The 19,642-nt window shown below is 38.0% G+C and overlaps 2 protein-coding genes and 1 long non-coding RNA gene across 11 annotated transcripts in view; 1 reads left to right on the top strand and 2 right to left on the bottom strand.

The window, feature by feature from the left end:
* adck1 (aarF domain containing kinase 1) overlaps positions 1-19,642 on the top strand; it is a 170,823-nt gene that overhangs the window by 80,066 nt on the left and 71,115 nt on the right. The gene's annotated exons all lie outside the window — the stretch shown is intronic.
* On the bottom strand, positions 4,559-9,666 carry LOC146646006 (uncharacterized). The gene is made up of 2 exons (XM_085392149.1): positions 5,733-9,666; positions 4,559-5,540 (listed from the first exon to the last, which is right to left on the bottom strand). The coding sequence occupies exons 1-2, from the start codon at positions 9,567-9,569 to the stop codon at positions 5,451-5,453; spliced, it is 3,927 nt and encodes a 1,308-aa protein (XP_085248275.1). The 5' UTR covers positions 9,570-9,666; the 3' UTR covers positions 4,559-5,450.
* On the bottom strand, positions 12,326-18,823 carry LOC146646005 (uncharacterized). 3 transcript variants are annotated; one of them, XR_014908776.1, is made up of 4 exons: positions 18,809-18,823; positions 16,781-16,812; positions 15,601-15,627; positions 12,326-13,396 (listed from the first exon to the last, which is right to left on the bottom strand). It is a non-coding gene; the product is annotated as an uncharacterized LOC146646005 (long non-coding RNA). The 3 variants fall into 3 exon arrangements; XR_014908774.1 differs by lacking the exon at positions 18,809-18,823 and having other exon boundaries at positions 16,781-17,408; XR_014908777.1 differs by lacking the exons at positions 12,326-13,396; positions 18,809-18,823 and adding an exon at positions 13,921-14,123 and having other exon boundaries at positions 16,781-17,408.

Below are 19,642 nucleotides of genomic sequence, written 5' to 3'. Positions count from 1 at the left end.
TACCTACGTTTTGATGTATAATTTGTGGAAGTTGAGTGAAAATTGAGCAAGTAGCAAACAGTTGTTCGGACATGAAGAGAAGACTGCAAAAGCTTCAGTGTCACACTGGAAGCCAAGAGCATAGCAACCATAACAACGCATGTATTTTGTGAAAAATCACAATTGTGCAACTCAAAACTTTAAGAGGCATAAAAGTAAAACAGTAAAAGATTTGAAAAAGCTGAATCATACCTGAATAGCCCAATAATTTGTGAACATTTTAAAGTTTGAATGGTTGTTCTAGGTGAAAGTATGAGGAAGTAGTTAAGTTTCAAAAACAAGCAAAATTTAGCAGAATTTTGGAAGTTTCCCATTCATTTCAATGGGACAAATTAAAGGAAAAAAGCTTAATATTTTAAAAAGTATAATAGCAAAAAATAGCAAAAGTCATAGCGATCATTAGCAGAAATAGCAGAATAGTTTAAAATTTGAACGGTGAAAATCGGCTGAAAATTGTGGAAGTAGTTAAGTGCCAAAAAACGCACAAAAAGTGGCAACTAGAATAAAGTAGAATAAAGAATAAAGAGAAACAGGAACTCAATAGTGTGGATGCTTAAAGCATCCACACAATAATAATAATAAAGAATAAAGAGAAACAGGAACTCAATAGTGTGGATGCTTAAAGCATCCACACAACTAGAAAAATTTGCATTTCCTGCGAAAATGCAGTGTGGATGCTTAAAGCTGAAGCTGTATGCAAAAAGTAGCTGAAAAAGCTGAAAAGTTGCAGAAATTGTAAAAACTTTGCAGAAGCAAAAGAACTTTGCTAAAATGTAATAACTTAGCAGAACTGCAATCACTTAGAGGAAACTGTAAAGCTGAAGCTGTCTGCTGAAAATAGTTGAAAATAGCTGAAGAAGCTGAAGAAATCAAAGTCAGTGTTTAAAAAGTTGCTGAAATTTTAATAACTTTGCAGAACAATATCAAGTTAAGAAAAATGTAATAACTTAGCAGAAATGCAATAATTTAGAATAACATAACTTAACATAACATAACAAACAAAAGTAGTGTAACCTAGCAGAAATAATATAATTTAGTAGAAAATTAAAAACTTGGCAGAAATATTACAACTTATCAGAACTGCTAGAAATTTGCAGAAATGTAATAATTAGGCAAAACTGTCAACAGATAACAGCTGAAAATGCTGAAGTAACCTCAAAGTTACTTGTTTAACTGTGAAAAATTACCAAAAACATTAGAAAAGGAAGAAAATGTGCCGGCAGATAAACTAATGTGGAACAAAACCAAGGTAAAATTGCGAGTTTGCACAGCTGGTGAAATCTAAAAATGGCAAAAAAACATAACAAAGGCAAGACCCACACAAACAACATTTAGGTAATAAATGCACAAGATGCTGCGGTCAGAGATTAAAACACCCAAAAATAATGTTATTGAAATGCCAAAAAGTGGCAGAAAGTTTAGAAAGTAGAAAACCAGTAGTAGAAAAGTAGAACATTCAAATATTTTTAGAAACATATGATACAAAATATTTACTCAGTTGTTTCCAATGATTACAATAATGGCATAAAGAAATAAAAAATACCATTTGGGACAAACAGAAAAATATTAATAGAAAATGCAAATCAAATTGATCTAAAATCTATACAAACAATTGAAGCATCTGTTGGAATTGTGAACATATCCTTGTTTGCCATGTTTATGTTTATGGCCCTAAGATGCGCAGACACATGATAGGCTATTAACTGCAAAAATATACACATATATAGCAAGTGAGAGAGTGAGTTTTGTGTAAATACCATTTGGCAAGGATAAACAACATGTTCCTATGCCACATTAAAATTTTCATAAGCTTAATTTTTTCAATTAGTTTACAGTTTCCTGATTTGATGATAAATATGGTACCAATCTACAAAATACTGTCAAAATGAAGTCCACATTGTGATATATTTGAGGTGTGGAGAGTCACACAGCTGAACAATCGATTTGCATATTTAAAGAAACAAGGATCAAATAAAGAACATCGTTGTGGAATAAATTACAGTGAAAAATAATCACTGCTTTGCGTTAGAGAGTGACTTATGATGAGGTATTAATTGGCTTAACTTTACCTCTAACAGCTTTTCACATAGTGCTGTGACCAGGGTGAAATCCATCATAAAGTAACTGTAAACAGTAGAACCATTAGCATGAATGTTATGGTTCTACTCTGATCAAAACTCAAGTCAGCTGTTTGACCTGATATAAAATGATAAAGAGGAACACATATAAATGACCTTTATGAACTTTTCAAAATGACTTTATATGTCTGACCCATTATCTATATATATTACAGCAGCGGTCCCCAACCCCCGGGCCTCGGACCGGTACCGGTCCGTGAGTCGTTTGGTACCGGGCCGCGAGAGATGAGGCTCAGGTGTGAAATGTATAGTTTTCAGGGTTTTTATCGGTTTTCAGCGTTATTTTGTTATCGTTTTTATCGTTTACTCGGTTTTCCTGGGTCTTTTCATGTGTGTTATGAATAAATTTTCTTTTTTTCAGTACCGGTACTAGTTTTATTTTGTTATATTTATCCGCGACACCTTAAAGGCCGGTCCATGAAAATATTGTCGGGCATAAACCGGTCCGTGGCGCAAAAAAGGTTGGGGACTGCTGTATTAGAGCAGATGTGGAAAACCACTGTTAGACCTACTCTATACTAATGTAGTTACTGACACCCCATACTAAGGCAGGATTCATACAAACACACATTATTTATTCTCTTAAACACTTTCTTTTTTCACATTTTGAGATTGTGTAATTTCTAAAAAGAATACATGTAATGGTTCAATAGATATAGTTATTTAAATGTCCATAATAATCACATGATCATTTTTGTACATCCTACAATCCAGGATTTAGAGCTGTGTGTCTGTATGAATTCAGCTTGCTATACTTATAGACTTAGATATATTAATCCACTATTTACCCAAACAAGTTACATTGTTTGGGTAAATAGATTGGGTTTGTTCTACAAAATAATTATTCAACAATAAAAAAAAAACACAAAAAAAATCTGCACATTAATCCAGAGTTCAGTTTCATATGTCTGATATTGTTAGTTAAATCTGATGACACAAACACAGTCAATAATTCATTGCTAGTGTGACATGTGGTCCTTTTTGCCTTTGACCAATGATATGCTGGGTACTTGGACCAGTTTAGTATTTGCTGTCACAGAGGAATGTTAACCAGAAATCCAGAAGACAAAACTTAAAAAAAATATGTTAATTGCAAACATGTTTTTGCTTAGTAAAAGGATTGAAATTACATGGAAACTGTCACCTTAAAGCCTCATTGTAAATATCATCACAAACAGATGTTTTCCACACAGTTAACAAAGCTCCACCACATCCGATCACTGCACATAAATCTAAAAGAAAACAAAAACAAATAAAAAAAATAAAATTAACACAAGGGAAGACTTTTGACTTAATAACTACGCTTAAAATAAGTGTTACCTTTGAATATTTGTGGGAAAAATCTGATGCTACCCCAAGAATACAAAGCCACACTGGAAACGATGACAGGCTTGCAGCCCCCTGTCTTCCTGGAGTCAGGTGCCTGATCAGTAGCAGTGAGTTGACAGAAGTCGGTGTCTGTAAGAGTGGCCAAACACTGATACTCTGTCCACTTGAGTAGAGTCTAAGAAGCTGGAATGCAGGCACACTGGACGAGCTTGTTCTAAAAAATACAGAAAAAGGAACATTTTATTTGTGTTAAGGCCTAAAAACTACAAATAAGTTATGCAATGAACAATGTTGAAATACCTTATAGGTGCTGCAGGCCACATAACCAGAATCCAGAGCAATCTCACACTCACATGATGGTGAGGAAAGACATGAGCTCTGCAATGAGGTTTGAATGTCTCAGTTGGGACACTGAAGAACTCAGAAGACAGCAATACCTGCACAGAGAGACAGAGTAGAAAAAGCATAGATTTGTAATCCATAATGTGAATTAAAACTCAAAAAGTGTCAACAAGTATAATCATTTGAGTGTGGAATTATTTATGCACTAAACAGGATTTTAATTAATTAATTGAATTAAAAACACTGACATTTTTTATCAAAGATAAAGAATCATACCGCTCTCTGCTCTGAGGATCACTGAGCATCTCTGACAGGAAATACAGTTTCCTCAGTAGGAGTCATCATTCATGGTCTCAGAGGTGTGTAGTGTGGCAGCATCATGATGGTCTCCAGATCAGGCAGGAGGTCAGGTGATGGGTGTGTCATCTTCTCCATTGAAGACATACTGGTATGGCAGTTCATAAAACAGCAGTCTCTGTGTGGCATGTAGTTATCTGTGCAGTCCAGCACTGATGGATCAGGTTTGGCTTAGCAGTTCATGAAGATGGTGTTAAGATGTTGTTGTTTCAGCTGAGGATGGTGAAGTTTGAAGGTTTTCCCACAAAGGAAACAGGACTGTGTGTGCCCTGTCTGAAAAAAATACATCTACAAAACATAAAGTGCTTTTAACACCACCCACCCCCCCTCCCCACCCACCCATCTCAGCCCCCAAGTGTCTATATAATGCTGGTATGGGGTGTCAGTTACTAAATCTAATTAGTGCGTCAGAAAGCGGGGGCTACACCTAAAGCCCCCGCTTTCTGATGTCTTTGTTTATTAGCAGCTTTTTCCAGCTGCTCAGAGAATTCTGACTTGGCCTTTATCCACCCAAACCCAAACCCACCCGGATAAAGGCCAAGTCAGAAAATTGATGCAGAAACTTTCCATGTACTTCTAAATCAGTTTTTATACAAATTCTGTAAGCTGTGAAAATGTTTTTCTCTACATAATGTATAATTATAGACATCTCTGGTAGCCTAAAGATAGTTTAAAACTTTTAACATTTTTTACCTGTAAAACATGATAAGCAAAACCTCATTCATCCAAAAAACATTTGATTCTACAAAATTTACTATAATCAAGAAAATATAATTGTCTGTATTTATTCATGTGACCCATAATAAATACCTGCATTTATCTGTGATTTATTTATTTACTATTTCATATTTGAAAGCATCTTGGAGGGGAAGATCTCGTTTGTTGAGATACATACGTCAGAGTAAAAAAAGTATCAAAAAAGGAGATGACAATTAACATCCATGAAAAAATGTATAAGTAGATTTAGTCATTTAAAACATGAGAATAAAAAATAAATTATGTCCGTTTAATGCAGTATATTTCAGATCTGAGGTGCATGATAACAGAAAGCAGATCTCCCGGCTCTGCATGAAGTACAGCCATGATTTGGTGACATGATTAATAACATTGCAATAAGAAAGGGTCTTCTTACAGACAGAGTAGGGAAGACAATTTTTTCCAATGAAAAATATTTTTCATACTCTACAATCAGTAAACTCTGTAACAAACATGATCTGTAATTGTTTCAAAACTCACCAGACGACTTCATGATTGGCTCGAGGACAGGACACAAAACACAGGGTTGTGGTAACTGTAGTATGATCTCAGAACACCGGAATGGAGACATTGATCTGGCTGAGAAATAAAAATGAGGTCAAGCAGGGTGTTCTTGTCTGTAGTGGCAGAAGTGATCAGCTGTGAATACCCTCTCGACTGAAACTGCTCCAGAATCTGTTTTCTTCCACTCTGCAACTGGTTCTCATTAAAATCTCCACACACAATGATTGGGTGACAGTCCATTATTTCAAGGGAATCTAAAAGACTTACCAGGTTTTGCATGAATGGTGTCAAACTGTAGTCAGGGGGTCTGTACACAACAGCAATGAGTGCAGGGAATGGAGCCTGAACCTTCAACACTAAAAACTCAAGATCAGTGACATTATGCAGATACTGTTTTACCTGAACCTGAAAATGATTCCTCAAATACACAACAACTCCCCCACCACTTCTGCTGGCCATGTGAGGAAAGTTTGTGTAGGACACATGTCTGTTGCATTTGAACATGGTGTAGCCGTCCAAATGAAGACTGTCTGCAACAAAGGAGCCTTGGAGGTGAGACTCTGTGAGACACAAAACATCTGCTAAACACATTTCATGATGACTCTTGATGTCACTGATGTGAGATGGCAAACCCTCCGTATTGTGATGGATCAGTGTAAGAGTGTCAAGTCTGCTGGCTGTTTCTCTGACCTGAAGAAGAGGCATCATTTCCTCAACGCTGGCTTGTCTCATGGTTTGGAGTGCTGCAGTTACCTCGGGATTGGAGTAAATCTTTTTCTCATCCAAGTCCTGCAAATAGAGTCCACTGAGAGACGTCACCCTGCTGAGAGCAACATAAGCCATACCTGGTTCAAAAATGTTCTTCATTGAAACTACAGCTGTCTGTGTTGTAAGACCCTGAGTTTTGTGAATTGTGCAAGCGAATGCTAGCTTTACAGGAAACTGTCTGCGTACCGCTCCTTTAAACTTCAGACTCTCCTCTGCTCTCTCAATGTAAACCAGATCATCAGATGCTGCATTAGCACTGCGGTTGTGTCTCATAGGCTGCCGGTTGTCCATTCTGAGCCCCAGTTTGATTATGTGTCCATCATTTTCAGATCTCACCACCTTTACCAGTATACCAAAAGCACCGTTGACTAAACCGTTTAGTGTGTCCAAGTTTCTGGTCAGCATGACTCGAGCTCCTTCAGCAACATTCAGAGTGTCAGGTAAATCATTTCTCCCACCTGTAAATGGTTTGTCTCTTCGTTCCATTCTGCCTGTACGTTTATCCTTCTGGAAATCGTCTGCAGTGATGATTATGATGTTTGAATGAAGCTTCTTCAGGGTATCTGTGTTATGGGATTCCACATTCTTGTTGGTGGCATAAATGTGTAAGACCTCAGTTGGACATTCTTCTGGTGCAGTCACAGCCTGTGACAACAAATCTCTGTCGCACTGAGAAAGCTCATCCGTCTTTTCTTTCACTCTAATCCTGTTCAGCATCTCTGCAAAGGCCACATCATCTTTCTGACGCATGATCTCGGTTAGAGTGATCATCTGAAAATGTTCCTGCCATAGGTCAATCTGTTCTGGATCGTAAACGCAGAGAGGTTTAGACTGTCGCACTGGTGGCAGCTGGTAAAAATCTCCAACAGCTAAAACTGACATTCCACCAAAAGGTCTCTGAGTGCCTTTGATTTGTTTCAGTCTTGCATCCACATAGGCAAAAAGGGGTTTTGAAACCATTGAAATCTCATCAATAACAATAATTTCTGCATTCATCAGCTCAGATCTGACTTCATCCAGTTGGTTACCAAGTCCTTGAATGGGTGGTTTCAGACTCCTGGGTAGTTTCAGTAGAGAATGTAATGTAGAGCCATTGATAGAAAAAGCTGCTGTCCCGGTAAATGAAGTAAGTAAAACAGTTGGATTTGATATGTCAGCTTCTTCTGCATTAGCAGGCAGTCTGCTCAGGATCTTTGATGCTTCAGAGTGAATACATTTAATCAGATGTGACTTTCCAGTTCCTGCACCACCGTTGATATAGAAGAAAAATGGATCTGGGTTCAAACCACAAACTCGCTGAATACACCAGTCTCTTATGGCATAGAACACGCAGGCCTGCTTCTGGTTCAGATTCTGATACATTACACGTACCACGGCTGGATCGACTGCAGGTTGTTCTCTGATGGCTCTGATCTTTGTTACAGCATCAGACTGACGACTGTAGTCGGGGACATTCTCCTGTTCGTTCTCATCATCAGAATGTCTCTCAGGAAGATTCTCATCACATTGCAGCCTCACAACTTCAGATTCAGGAGCCAGATTACACCATTCATCGATCACAACATCCCTATTTTGTTCAAACTCTTCCAGTGCACTCTCAATATCCTCAGAGTTCTTCTCATACTTGTCTTTATTTCTTTTCACAATCCGTTTCACAGACTCACTGTGGTCTGAACATGGAAGTCGCACAAAACCCGAGTTGTAGAAGGACTGATAGGTTTGGAAACATTGTGGTTTCAGTTCCTGCTCTGATCTGTGTGGAAGGTAAAGTCTCAACAGTCGACCATAATATTGCTCAGGATCTTTTTCCTGTGAACAGTGGTAATACCTGATTATAGCTGGTTTATCATTCTTTCGCCTTTGTACAAATCCAAGCTGGTTTAGAAGAGGAAGCACATCTTTTCCTTCATTTGGACCACTCACCAACCGGCACAGGGCAGCAAAATCAGCCAGCGACATTTCCTCATATTCTGGGGTCTCAGGTCTGCATTTGTATTTATCACTCAAACTTGTCATCCAAATATTACAACTGTCGTGTGTTGTGCTTTCCAGGAAGCTCATGGGCCGACTCATTTTTACTGGGTTATCATCTGTTGGTACAAATACAACACTGCGGGAACATTTTTTCATTTTTAGGCCACAGACTCGAGTCACACACTCCTGTGCGCTGATCTCTCTCTTTTTTGAGTAAGCCTGCATCACAGCTCTCATTTCATCACATTCATTGACGGTGTTCTTATCAGAGTTGTCAATAACTGTCTTCAGGTATTCAGAGAGGCCAGATTCTTTCTTTGTTATATATTTACAGAGGTATTCTACACATGAATAGGCATTCAAAATGAATGAGACATCTAAATTAGAGTTCCAGGCTTCAAGCAGATCTGGGTTGTAATTGTTGATCCAACAGTCCTTTGGGTCACGTTTCAGAATCAGAGCTGTTTTCTTGTTTATGTTCTGGAGGCATTGTTCATACTCATTCATTGTCAAGTTGCATCGTGACAGAATCTGCTCTATGGTGAGGGAAGCAGCTTCAGGTTCCTTCAGCAGGTTCAACAAAGGTCTGAGTTTGGCTTTTGCAGCTTCAGTGTCTGAATCCTCATCCTGTCTCACAATCATTGTTCTTGTGGATGGTGGTTTTGGAAACCCAAATCTACAACCAGAGTTCACACTCTTAAAGCATGTCTTTGTGTGGTTCTTGCTGTGCTTTTGTAGTTCAGAGACTTTTTTGTGCAGTTCAGGTTGTTTTTCTGGATCAGGGAGTTGAGCTGAGATGTATCTGTCCACAAAGTCACAGACAGTTTGGTCGTCATCCACATCTGCTTCTACCTTTTCTCGAATCCACAGCAACATGTGTATATGCGGACTACCTCTGTGCTGGAACTCAACTCTGTAAAAGTAATCAATGATCTCACCAAGGGGCTGTGCAGGAGAAAAAAGCAAATCTCTGAACAAAGCCTCAACACGCTTATCAAACATCCGCATGGTGGTTACTGGATTTGATCTTAGAATTTCACACTTTTCTGACCAGTCCAGGGCTTCAAAATCAACCTCTTCACCTTGCTGTCTCTTTATTGCTTGAATCACTTCAGGCCATCTCATCTCAGCAGCAGAGAAAGTGACAAAGAACTGAGGTGTTCCTATTTGACGAATCATACTGAATAAATCTTTGGTAGTTTTCTGCCAGTAAGCTGGAGTTCCTCTGAGTGGCTGCATAAATCTGATTGCATCTTTATTTCTTACCAGCTTCTCTACTTCTGTCTTACTTTGTAACATTCCTGATGTGATTTTGCGTCCATCTTTGGTCATAGTTTTACCTTTCCTTAGCTGTATTGTCATGCTGGAATTAGCCAAATGTATTTCAGTGACAAACTGTGAGAAAAACAGGTAATTTGTGTCTTTAGCAAATCTTGCATCAATGTTGAAAAGCCTTGACTTGAAGTAAGCACTTGGTGTGAGTTTAAGAAGTCTCTTTTCATCCAGTGTATTCTGACCGGTAGGAAACTGCACAGGAAATGCCATGGCTTCCAAATGAGGAGTTCTGAAGAAGCTAACAGGATTGTTTCTTTCTGCAGGAGCCACACAATATGTGTTATCAGTGAAACAGAGAATCTCTTCTGAAATGTCAACAGGCTGCAGACAACTTTCTAGAGCAAAACCTCCATTGTTCAAATCACTTTCTGGTTCATCTGGATTTTGTTCCTCTGGTTGTTCATCACAGGATTGCATATTAATAGCTTGTTCACTTTCAGACTCACTTTCGCACAAAAGGGCATCTTTTTCATAGTTGTCAATTTCCATTAAATCTGCTTCATTATAATCATCACTTGCCATGCTGGCTTCATCACTGCTGTCATCATCAGGTAACGTTGGATCACAAAGCAATGCATCATCTCTGATAATAATATCTGTGTACTGTGGATGAATTTGTTTGAGTTTACGCAGGGCTTGAATGAGTTTAGACCAGGTGACAGTCTGGAACAGCTGATGGCCTTTGTAGCACAGTCGTCTTTTCAGCTTTATCCTCATGATCTGTGATTGGCTTCTGATCCTCGGTAAACTGTCAACTGTTTGTTGGACTTCAGATGGTACACACACCACATTACCACGTATGAGTCTCTGTCTGCCCTTTGGAAGTGGAATAATCTTAGCAAATGGTATGCATTTGGCAATCAGATGTCTCTCCAGAATGTTGAGATCGCACAGTTCAGCTGGAATATCCTGCAGTTCTAAACCGTTGACAGCAGCAAGTCTTGGCATGCGTCCACTTTTGAGGGAACTGTGACATGTGTGACAGATATACTCCTTTTTTCTCTCAACAGGAAAGCTGCAGTGATCATGACATGCTTCATCACACACATGAACAAATTTACCAGTTAGACACTGCTGAGCTACAATTTGGTGTTTTGAGTAATTTTCTCTTTTGCAGATTTTCACCTGATTAGGAAAAGAAGCTTTTAGACAAACAGTACAAACATAAGATGGTGCTGACTTAATGTTTGATCTGAAACGAGATATGGCCTCATTCATTAAAGTGTTCTCTGGATGACACTGTAAACTGTCAGCTGGTCGATGCATCTGACGATATTTTCTTTTTATTTTCATTGCACATCTGATATTATGCATCTGTCTAAAAGAAAAACCGTTCCAATATTTTACTCTCATTCGTTCTCTCATATTGTCCTTGTGTTGCTGCTGAAATTGTCTCTCTTCTCCATAACGTTTAGTGATGTAACATTTTTTTTTCTGTCTAAATTCTACACTTTCTTTATATAGGTTAGAAACATATGACCTCATGTAAGCTTTATGTTTCTCTCTGAATTCGGCACAAGTTCTGTATATTGTTCTTATACGCTCTTTGTGCTTTTCTCGGAACACGGGAGATTCTCTGTATGTTCTTCTTATACGCTCCTTCTGCTGTTCTTTGAATATAGGAGATTGTCTATAAGATTCTTTATATGTTTTTCTCATACGTTCCTTCTGCTTTTCTCGAAAAATGGGAGATTCTCTATATGTTCTTGTTATACGTTCCTTCTGCTTTTCTCTGAATGAAGAATCTTCTTTATACATCCTTATGACACGTTCTCTTTTTCTCTCTCTAATTTTAGCACTATCTCTATAGATTTTTCTAAAATGTTCTCTCTGTTTCTCTCTATATGTAGCATTGAGTTTACACAGATTATTTTTGTACACACTCTTCTTCTGTCTGTGATCAGGATCATGAGACTTTCTGCTAGAATCTTTTTTCTTTGCCTTAAAGCTTTCATCAAAAGCGTACATCTGTCTTTCTTTCTTTTTCTGATTTTCCCTTCTCTGTGGTAGTTTTTCTTGGACCAACAGTCGTCTCCTAATCTTTCTCCTTTGCTGTTTATTATGCTTCAACAGTTTATGTGAGAGTTCATCTGTTGTCATAGTTAAACAGGAGGCAGTGTTTAAATCATTCAGAGGAACAGAATCTTTTGTTACCTGAGTGTCTCTTACAGAAGATGCAGAGGTTTCTATTTCTAAATAATCAGAATTGTTCAGCTCAGCAGCTGGCTCATTTGAATAATCCACTCGGGATGACATCACTTCAGTAGCTAAAGTGTCGGCCACAGTTTTCTGTGTTTTCTCAGTGGATTTGGGGGTTTCAAATTTAGGTTCATTTAAAGCTGGTGCTGGAACAGTTGTGGCTGTTTGTCTGTTTTCATCAGCATTTCTTTGGTCAGCAACGTTTTCACTGTGGAACTCAACAGGCTGTAGCTCATAAGTGCAGGTTGGTGCGATGCTACACATTCGGTACAAACGTTTGATCCTGTCAATCATGTCGTTAAGACGTGTGAATTTTAACATAACTGCAGTTCCACCACTTACACTTAGCGACAATGGCATTCCTGTAGACTTACGTGGGTGAGGATCAAAATATGCGTATCCACCTGAAGTCAGCCTGGAAACTGCAATGGCTGTTCCTCCCATGACTAGCAAAGCATAGCAAATGTCTGAAGCCAAACACTGTAGTCCCTGTTCAAGGCTCGGAAGATGATCTGTACCGTCAAATGTGCCATAAAGAGCAAACTGAGACATGTCGACTTGATACTCATGTCTGCGGCTGATGATCACAGTGGGAAGTTCATCACAGGCTAGAAACACGCTGTTCACAAACCTCTTTCTGGCATCTGAATACACGGCATGGCCTTTGTCCAACACACGGTTAAGATCTGCTCTGGTAATGAATTCATCCTCGTGTAAGAATGACAGGAAAACCAAACTGTTCGCCATGCATTGCTGATTCCGGTACTTTCCATACTTAGCATTGGCCTGGCTTCGGGATGCACAGATGCTACTCACTCGTGGACGACTTTCACTGTTTGTAACCTGTACATGAGACGGTCCTGGAGCTTCTCCATCATGCTGCGTTTGCACAGTTAGCTGGGGTTCAGTCTGGATTACCTGCTGTACTTTAGCATTTGGCACCGATGATGAGCAAACACCTCTCTTTACCACATCTGCATAAGACACTGCGGCTGTCTGAACGCTGAGCTGCACTTCTGGACTGGGAATACTTGTAACAGACACCTTTACCTGCTCACCGGTCTGAGAAAGATTTACCTGTTCCTTCTGCTTTTGCCATCTAAGCTTCTGGGACTGTGACCTTTGACCTTTCCTTGGCATTTTGTGCAAGTACAAACTGGACCTTATATGTATTTATACACAAATGTATACAAAAATCAACCTGTAAACACTGAAAAACTCCTCAAGTTTCTATTAAATGGATAAATGTAAAACTATACAAATGGTAAAGTGTTCTTATAACTGTTTAATTGATGTAAAAGGCTGACTTAAATACAAACTCAATATAAAAGTTATTGAAAGATCTTTAAAAAGTTTTATTGTAGCTTTTTCAAAAACTGTATATTATACTTTTTTTTTTAACCAGACTGGTTAATGAATAGGTCTATACTTCTGTGAAGTAATATGCAGAATAAATCTCAACAATCAATCAACAGGCTATAATAAAACTCTTAGTTTTAAAGTAGACTTTGTGTAAATCTTTCAGATATCTAAAATCTAAAGCAAATATAAGGAGCTGTGGTGGTGTAGTGATCAGATGACAGGCGATGAGGATTCTTCAGCTGGATGTTCTGCAGCAGTCAGGAAACAGGAAGTCTGGGTTCTCAGGGCAGCCTCTAGATGACAATTGTAACTGAATACTTACACTGAGTGACAAAAAAAGGGTTTGTCCTTAAATAATAATAGTTTAAACTTGTAGTCAAATGTTATAGCCAGTGAAACAGACTTGAAAAATGTATTTGAATCTAATTTAATATTTATCTAAATAGAGCAGTCTGAATGTATATATTACAAAATAACCAGATTGTCTTATTACAAATAAACCTTTAAGAGGTGTATATTTTATATAATTTCTCAAAGTAATTGCACCTGTAAGCCAAACTATCACTGTTTATTTCAAAGTGTAATGCAAAATTAAAATGACAAATGTAGGGCTCTGTAAGTAGTTTCTACAGTGAGTTCTACTGTACTGTATATTCAACTTTTTACTTGTAATTTCCAAAAAAATGAGTGGATATGAGAGAGTTTAACGACAGGAAAGATGGAGCAGTGAGAGCAGAGATCTCTCAGATTTCTGAAAACAGATCGTCGAAGTTGCGGTAACTTCAATTTCCAAAAACTTGGTTTGTTGTCAAACTTGGTTTGTTGTCAAACTTGGTTTGTTGTCAAACTAGGGCTTATGCTTGTCAAAATTAGATAGAGTTCATGGCGGAGAAATGATAGAAGATAGAATCCCTTGTCAAAAAAGATGGAGCAGGGAGAGGGAGAGTGATAGGACAGACTGAAATTGCTTGTTAATGGCTTGTCAAAGATAGAGGGAGAGGGTTTTCTGCAGCAGGTCACCTGTAAGACAAAAAGGGACTGGAATTAGGCATATTTCCAATAAACATGGCTTTCCAGTATTTTTCAAACTATAAGTCACACTTGAAATCCTTTAGTTTTATTAATTCTGGCTGTGCTTACTGACCTCAACCCAATTTTATGTGCTACACGGCGCTCAAACATCTGTCAAAATGTTTTAGGTATGACTTTGGAAAGCTACAAAGCTGCAGCGCTTGATGGATTGTTGGAGCATTACAGCTACAGTAGTCAGGAGCCTCGCCGAGTAATTCGTATTGTCCTTAAACATAATATTATGGTGTGTGTATGAGGACCTGGCATCTGTTTACAGACATGCGTACGAAGCAGATTTCAAAACCGATCAATCCATGAAGAATTTGATAGATTTGTGGAAGAGGACTGAAAAGAGAAAGTGAGTGTACTGTTCTGTGTTACCAGTGAAAAATGTTGAGAGTTATTGTGAATGAGTTGAATAGTTTGAGTTGTCTGAATATTTGGTTAGCTGCATACACCTTATAATCCGAAAAATACAGTACATACAGGGCTTTACATATTGAAGAGTTCCACAGTACATTATTGGACTGAACTGATTGAAAATGCTCAAAAATGGTGGTGGAAGTGTTCTAAAGAAATTTTTACATTCTATTAACACAATAAAAACAAACAGTGTCTATAAACCAAGATGTGCTGCTACAATAACCTACTGTAAATATCATATGGTCCAACAAAACCCACACATTGAGGTTAGAGCAGACAGTTTCAGACCACCTGCTTAAAATTTATGCCACATCACAGGTTATTTAATCCCCAAAGTACCTGTGACAACAGTACATGATAATATCTGGGCACACAGAAACAGGGATTTGAGATCCGTTAACATAAAAGTAAACAATACTTTACTCAGAATGACTTTTGACAAAATGAGAAATTTGGAGATGGATGGTTCCTACAAAGCAGTTTCTACATATTTCAGTCACATGTTTAATGCACAGCCATAAGCACTCCACTAAATCTAGGACGCACTTATAATGGTCGATTTAAAGGCCTAATTAAAAATGTAGTATGACGATAATTTCTTTGTAGATCATTTAATCATAAAATACAGAAATGAGTGCTGTATCTGTGCTTTTGATTTTTTCCAGTCATCAACAAAATCTTTAATTAAAAGACTAATTCAAAGAGCAGTTTTCAGACAGTGACTTAATTTAATGAAGAGAAAGAAGCTTTGGAAATCCACAAGGCCCTACTTGAAGACTTAATTGTACCTAAACTGCTGTTCATGAGCTGCTCTAATGTGAAAAAATATGCGCTGCTACAATAACCTACCGACCTCTGTAGGTCTGGAAATGTTTACACAGACTTTTCTAGGATTTGATGACTTTTGATGATCACCAATAGCTGTGCTCACTCACAGCACTACACTGAATCTCCTATAATGAGAAACATTTCTCACCATTGCACCTCAGACACCTTTACTTACCAGACTTGAGACGATCAGATCAGCAGTCTAGAGAAAGGAAACAATTCATCAGATCACTGTTTGATGATTCAGACTGTTGAGCCTCTTCCCACACAATCCAATTTACTGTGACAAAAATTAACTAGTAAAATTCTTAATTTATTTAAGGCTTTATGAGCTTACTGTAGTCTAAAGAGGAGATAAATGAACTGCAGCGTCTCACATGGCTATAGCAAGTGTAATAAAGGCATTCATTACTACAGAAGTAAAAAGAATAGGCACCAATATTTGTTGGCACAAGTGCAGGATATACCAAATATTTCCTAAACAGAAGCTTTGTGGCTCCAACATTTTCTACAACAGGTCAGTACTAGTAAAGTGTGAAAGCCAAAACTTTTCAAAATGTTAGATACAAAGTAATTATATAAATCAGAAGCAACAGAAAACCTCATCATGTCTGATATGAATATACCTTTAAATATTGACATGTTACAATAGCAGAGGTGCACCATGTTTTGTAATTAAAATTAAATGTCTTAAATTTTTACACTAAAAAGCCCTTTCATTATACCTGTTGCTAGGAATATTTATGTATTTTGCAGTCACCTTTTTGGCAACTTTTCTATTAAATTTTAAAACACATATTCACCAAATAAGTGATAAACTAATTAGACACACTGGCTGTAATGTACCTAACAATGTCCACTCACACCTCTGGTTCTCTTAGTTTTTCATTATTGCTTAACTGTACAAAACACTTCTACAGTGTTCTGACTTTAATGTAACACATCAGCAGAATTTGAGAGACAATATGAATCAATCACTGTGCAGCTCTTAAGTGTTTGAGCAACCACTTATACCGACTCCCCTAAAACATTTCATTGTTTTGTCTGCTACTTAAATCCACAAACATAAGGAGAAAATGAACAACTGACATTTAGCTGTATGTTTGGATTTGATAAGCCATAAGAAATTGAAATCATACATAAATGGGCTATTAAACTTCAGGGACATTTTCAGGGACAGTCAGAGGTCCCGTGTGAGGACTTTGCTGCTACGTGTAATAAATCCTGACTTTGTGTTTTTGCCAATCAGTAAATGGAAACATATCACAAAAAGTCAAACTACTGTATGTAAGTTGCCACATGTGCTACGCAATGCCGGGTTCATACTGCTTCAGTTACAATCACTGTTTACTTACCAGCAAAGGCAAAACCAAAGATCTCTTTCACTCTGTGTAACAAAAGACAAAGCACAAAAATACAGAATGAGACAACTCAAATCAGCATCACAGTCAATACTGCATCACTCTGTGTAGTCCAAAAGATTCAGTACACTTCTTTGTTTACCACAGCAACAAACAACTCTCCTCTTTTTTCTACACCTTATTAAAGATTACTGTCTTCATTAAGGTAAAATGTGGTTTCATCCATTTGTAATAAGCCACACACGTTTCTCAGTTATGTGATAGCTCTATTAGTTTGGTGCTATTAGATAACACAGTAGATTTAATAAGCAATGATTTGCTACACCTAGCTCTGCACACTTTATCAAATTCTGACATCACAATTTCAAAGCATGAACAATCATAAATGAAAGCTTGGATGTTATTTTTGTAGGCTTCAACATTTGAGTTCTTCTGCATTCAAATTCTGCTTCCTAAAAATATTATCACCTGCACACAGTATCATTTAATATGCTGTTGTTTTAAATATCTACATATCATATTTATAATATTAATGGTGCACTGCTGCATTTTATTTATTTGAAGGTGGACTTTTTTATATTTCGTTAGTTTTTCACAAAGTGAGAAGTTAAACAGAGCTGCAGGTGTAGGTTTCATTAAAAAAAAAAACAACCTGCACAAACAAGTGTTTGTTAAACAGTTCTTAAAATTTAACTAAAAAACTAAAATTAACTAATTAAAAAAAAACTTCTTGTTAAGAGATGTTATTATTCTTATATTATGTGTTTCATCCTCACTCTCTCTCTCCCTTCTGTTAATTAACCCACAGGACAAAAACACACCGGTACAGGCACGTGACTCTTTTTCTCCCGGCTTTCAGTCAGAAGCTGTGTCCCAAAATGTCGGCTGCATCCTCTGGAGGCCGCATTTGAAGGCCGATTATGTCACAGCCAGTCGACGAAGGCTGTCTCAAATGCGGCCGACAAATGAGTCCTTCATTTCCCCGAATAAACTTTTAACATATTTTTAGGCGAGAAAGTAGCGGTGTAAATTACAAATATCTGCTTGGTTTATGAAGACATCGCATATTTGCAAAAGTGTGCCGACGTTTTCAGAGACGTCTGTCACCCACCGGCTCGATGGCAAGCCGGGAGGGGGGTTCAGACCCCGCTCTTTCGCTACTCAGGTTAAACATGATATACAAGTCACTCTGATAACTTAAAAATGTAATTGTTTGCCTTTTTCTGTGTTTTATTTGTTCTGGAGTAAATCGGTTTGGCTGAGATCAAAGTTATTAGATTATTAGATTAAATAAAGCTTTATTAATCCATCCGGTGGGTCCTCCGGGATTTTCACACAGCTCAATAAACGTTAAACGGTCGAGAATTTACGCCAGTGTCCTGTTATATTTTAAATAGCAAGGAGCAGACGGCCGAGTTTATTAAACTCCAGCGAGACAGCGGTGACGCAAATCTGAAGGCTAGACCGTCCAGTTTCACAGCCTTCTCGGTCCACGTAGACCGCGAAAGCTGGGTCCTCCGAAAGATGCAGCCGACGTTTTGGGACACAGCTAATGGCGGTAAAATGGCTCCTTTGAAGTTGCCGACCCTGCTGCTTCAGCAGCTAATCAGTGGTTCTAAAATGACGGCTCATTACCTCACAACCGAAAGAATGAGGCCGTTTTTAACTGACTGATTTGTGAAGAGAACTAACTTCAGCTTCCCTAACAGACTCAGAAACACTAACACACCGAATGAACCAAATACAACACAATAACTGTAATAAACAATCAAATGAACCATATTAATTTCACACTGGGCCTATAGCAGCTAGGCTAGGCGTTAGCACTTAGGGCTAGCATACCAAACACTCCTTTTAAATAGTAAAATTACAACGTTTCACTAAAAAAGCAGCCATTGTGTTACTTTAACATGACTTATACTTCGACTGGCTTCATAAGTCACTAACAACAACTGGGTAAATCCCTCATACAGCTTATAGACATTTCATTTCAGATAAGAGAGACAGAGAAGCAGCACTTACCGGCACGGATTGAGCTGAGAGTGGACGGAGATTCAGGAGTCAGGCGGAGACGTAAAAAAGGAGGCATTCACGAGTAGTGGGAAAAGTGGGAAACTCCGCAATTACACAAAATTGGCATAGAAAACGTGAAAATATATGTAAATTTAAATATTATTATACTAGATTTTTTTACAACAAAAAACAACTTTTAATTTAATTCTATAAGTTTAATAAATGTTTCAAATGGGATTCTTTGAATTTGAAATAATGGTTAAAAGACATAAATAAACACAAGGTCATTATGTTAAAATGTACTTTATTATGATAGATTTATTTAACTGACTGCAGTAATAAGAACAGTCTTCTTCTGAACACCAACACCAAGGAGCTGGTGTTGGTGATCGCCTAAGCATCCTCACAGTAGGAGCTGCAGAGGCTCATCTCACTCCACTGCAGGACTCAAGAGGTTCAGGAGGTCCCTTAACCCCACTGCCATGAGACTTTTTAACAGCGACTCCTGACATGTTCATTGCACATTTGTTTCTTTTACTCCAATACATATTGGTTGTAATCATATGAATTCTGAATTGCTTTAAAGCTGAAGCTGTCTGCTAAAACTAGCTGAAAAAGCTGAAAAGTTGCAGAAAAGGGTGGCCTTTTGTTGTGGGCAGTCTGAGGTACACCTGTGCACTACTCATGATGTCAGATCAGCATCCTGATGTGGCACACCTGTGAAGTGGGATGGATTACCTCAATATAGCAGATGTGCCCACTACCACACATTTGGACTGATTTGTGACCACTGTTTGGGAGGGATGGTTATATTGTGTATCTGGAATGAATTTTAGGTCTCTA

The sequence above is a fragment of the Rhamphochromis longiceps genome, linkage group LG19, assembly GCF_057381845.1.
Source record: "Rhamphochromis longiceps isolate RC_006_pf linkage group LG19, R_longiceps_female_GT1.1, whole genome shotgun sequence".
NCBI lineage: Eukaryota > Metazoa > Chordata > Actinopteri > Cichliformes > Cichlidae > Rhamphochromis > Rhamphochromis longiceps.
This window is presented reverse-complemented; position numbering and strand designations above follow the sequence as displayed.

What these genes read in the sequence shown, in the direction of transcription:
- LOC146646006 (XM_085392149.1), bottom strand. Translation starts at nt 9,569, where the DNA reads ATGACAATACAGCTAAGGAAAGGTAAAACTATGACCAAAGATGGACGC. An exon ending in CACCATTCATGCAAAACCTG is followed by an intron (nt 5,541 to 5,732) that starts GTAAGTCTTTTA and finishes TTTATTTCTCAG; the next exon opens with CCAGATCAATGTCTCCATTC.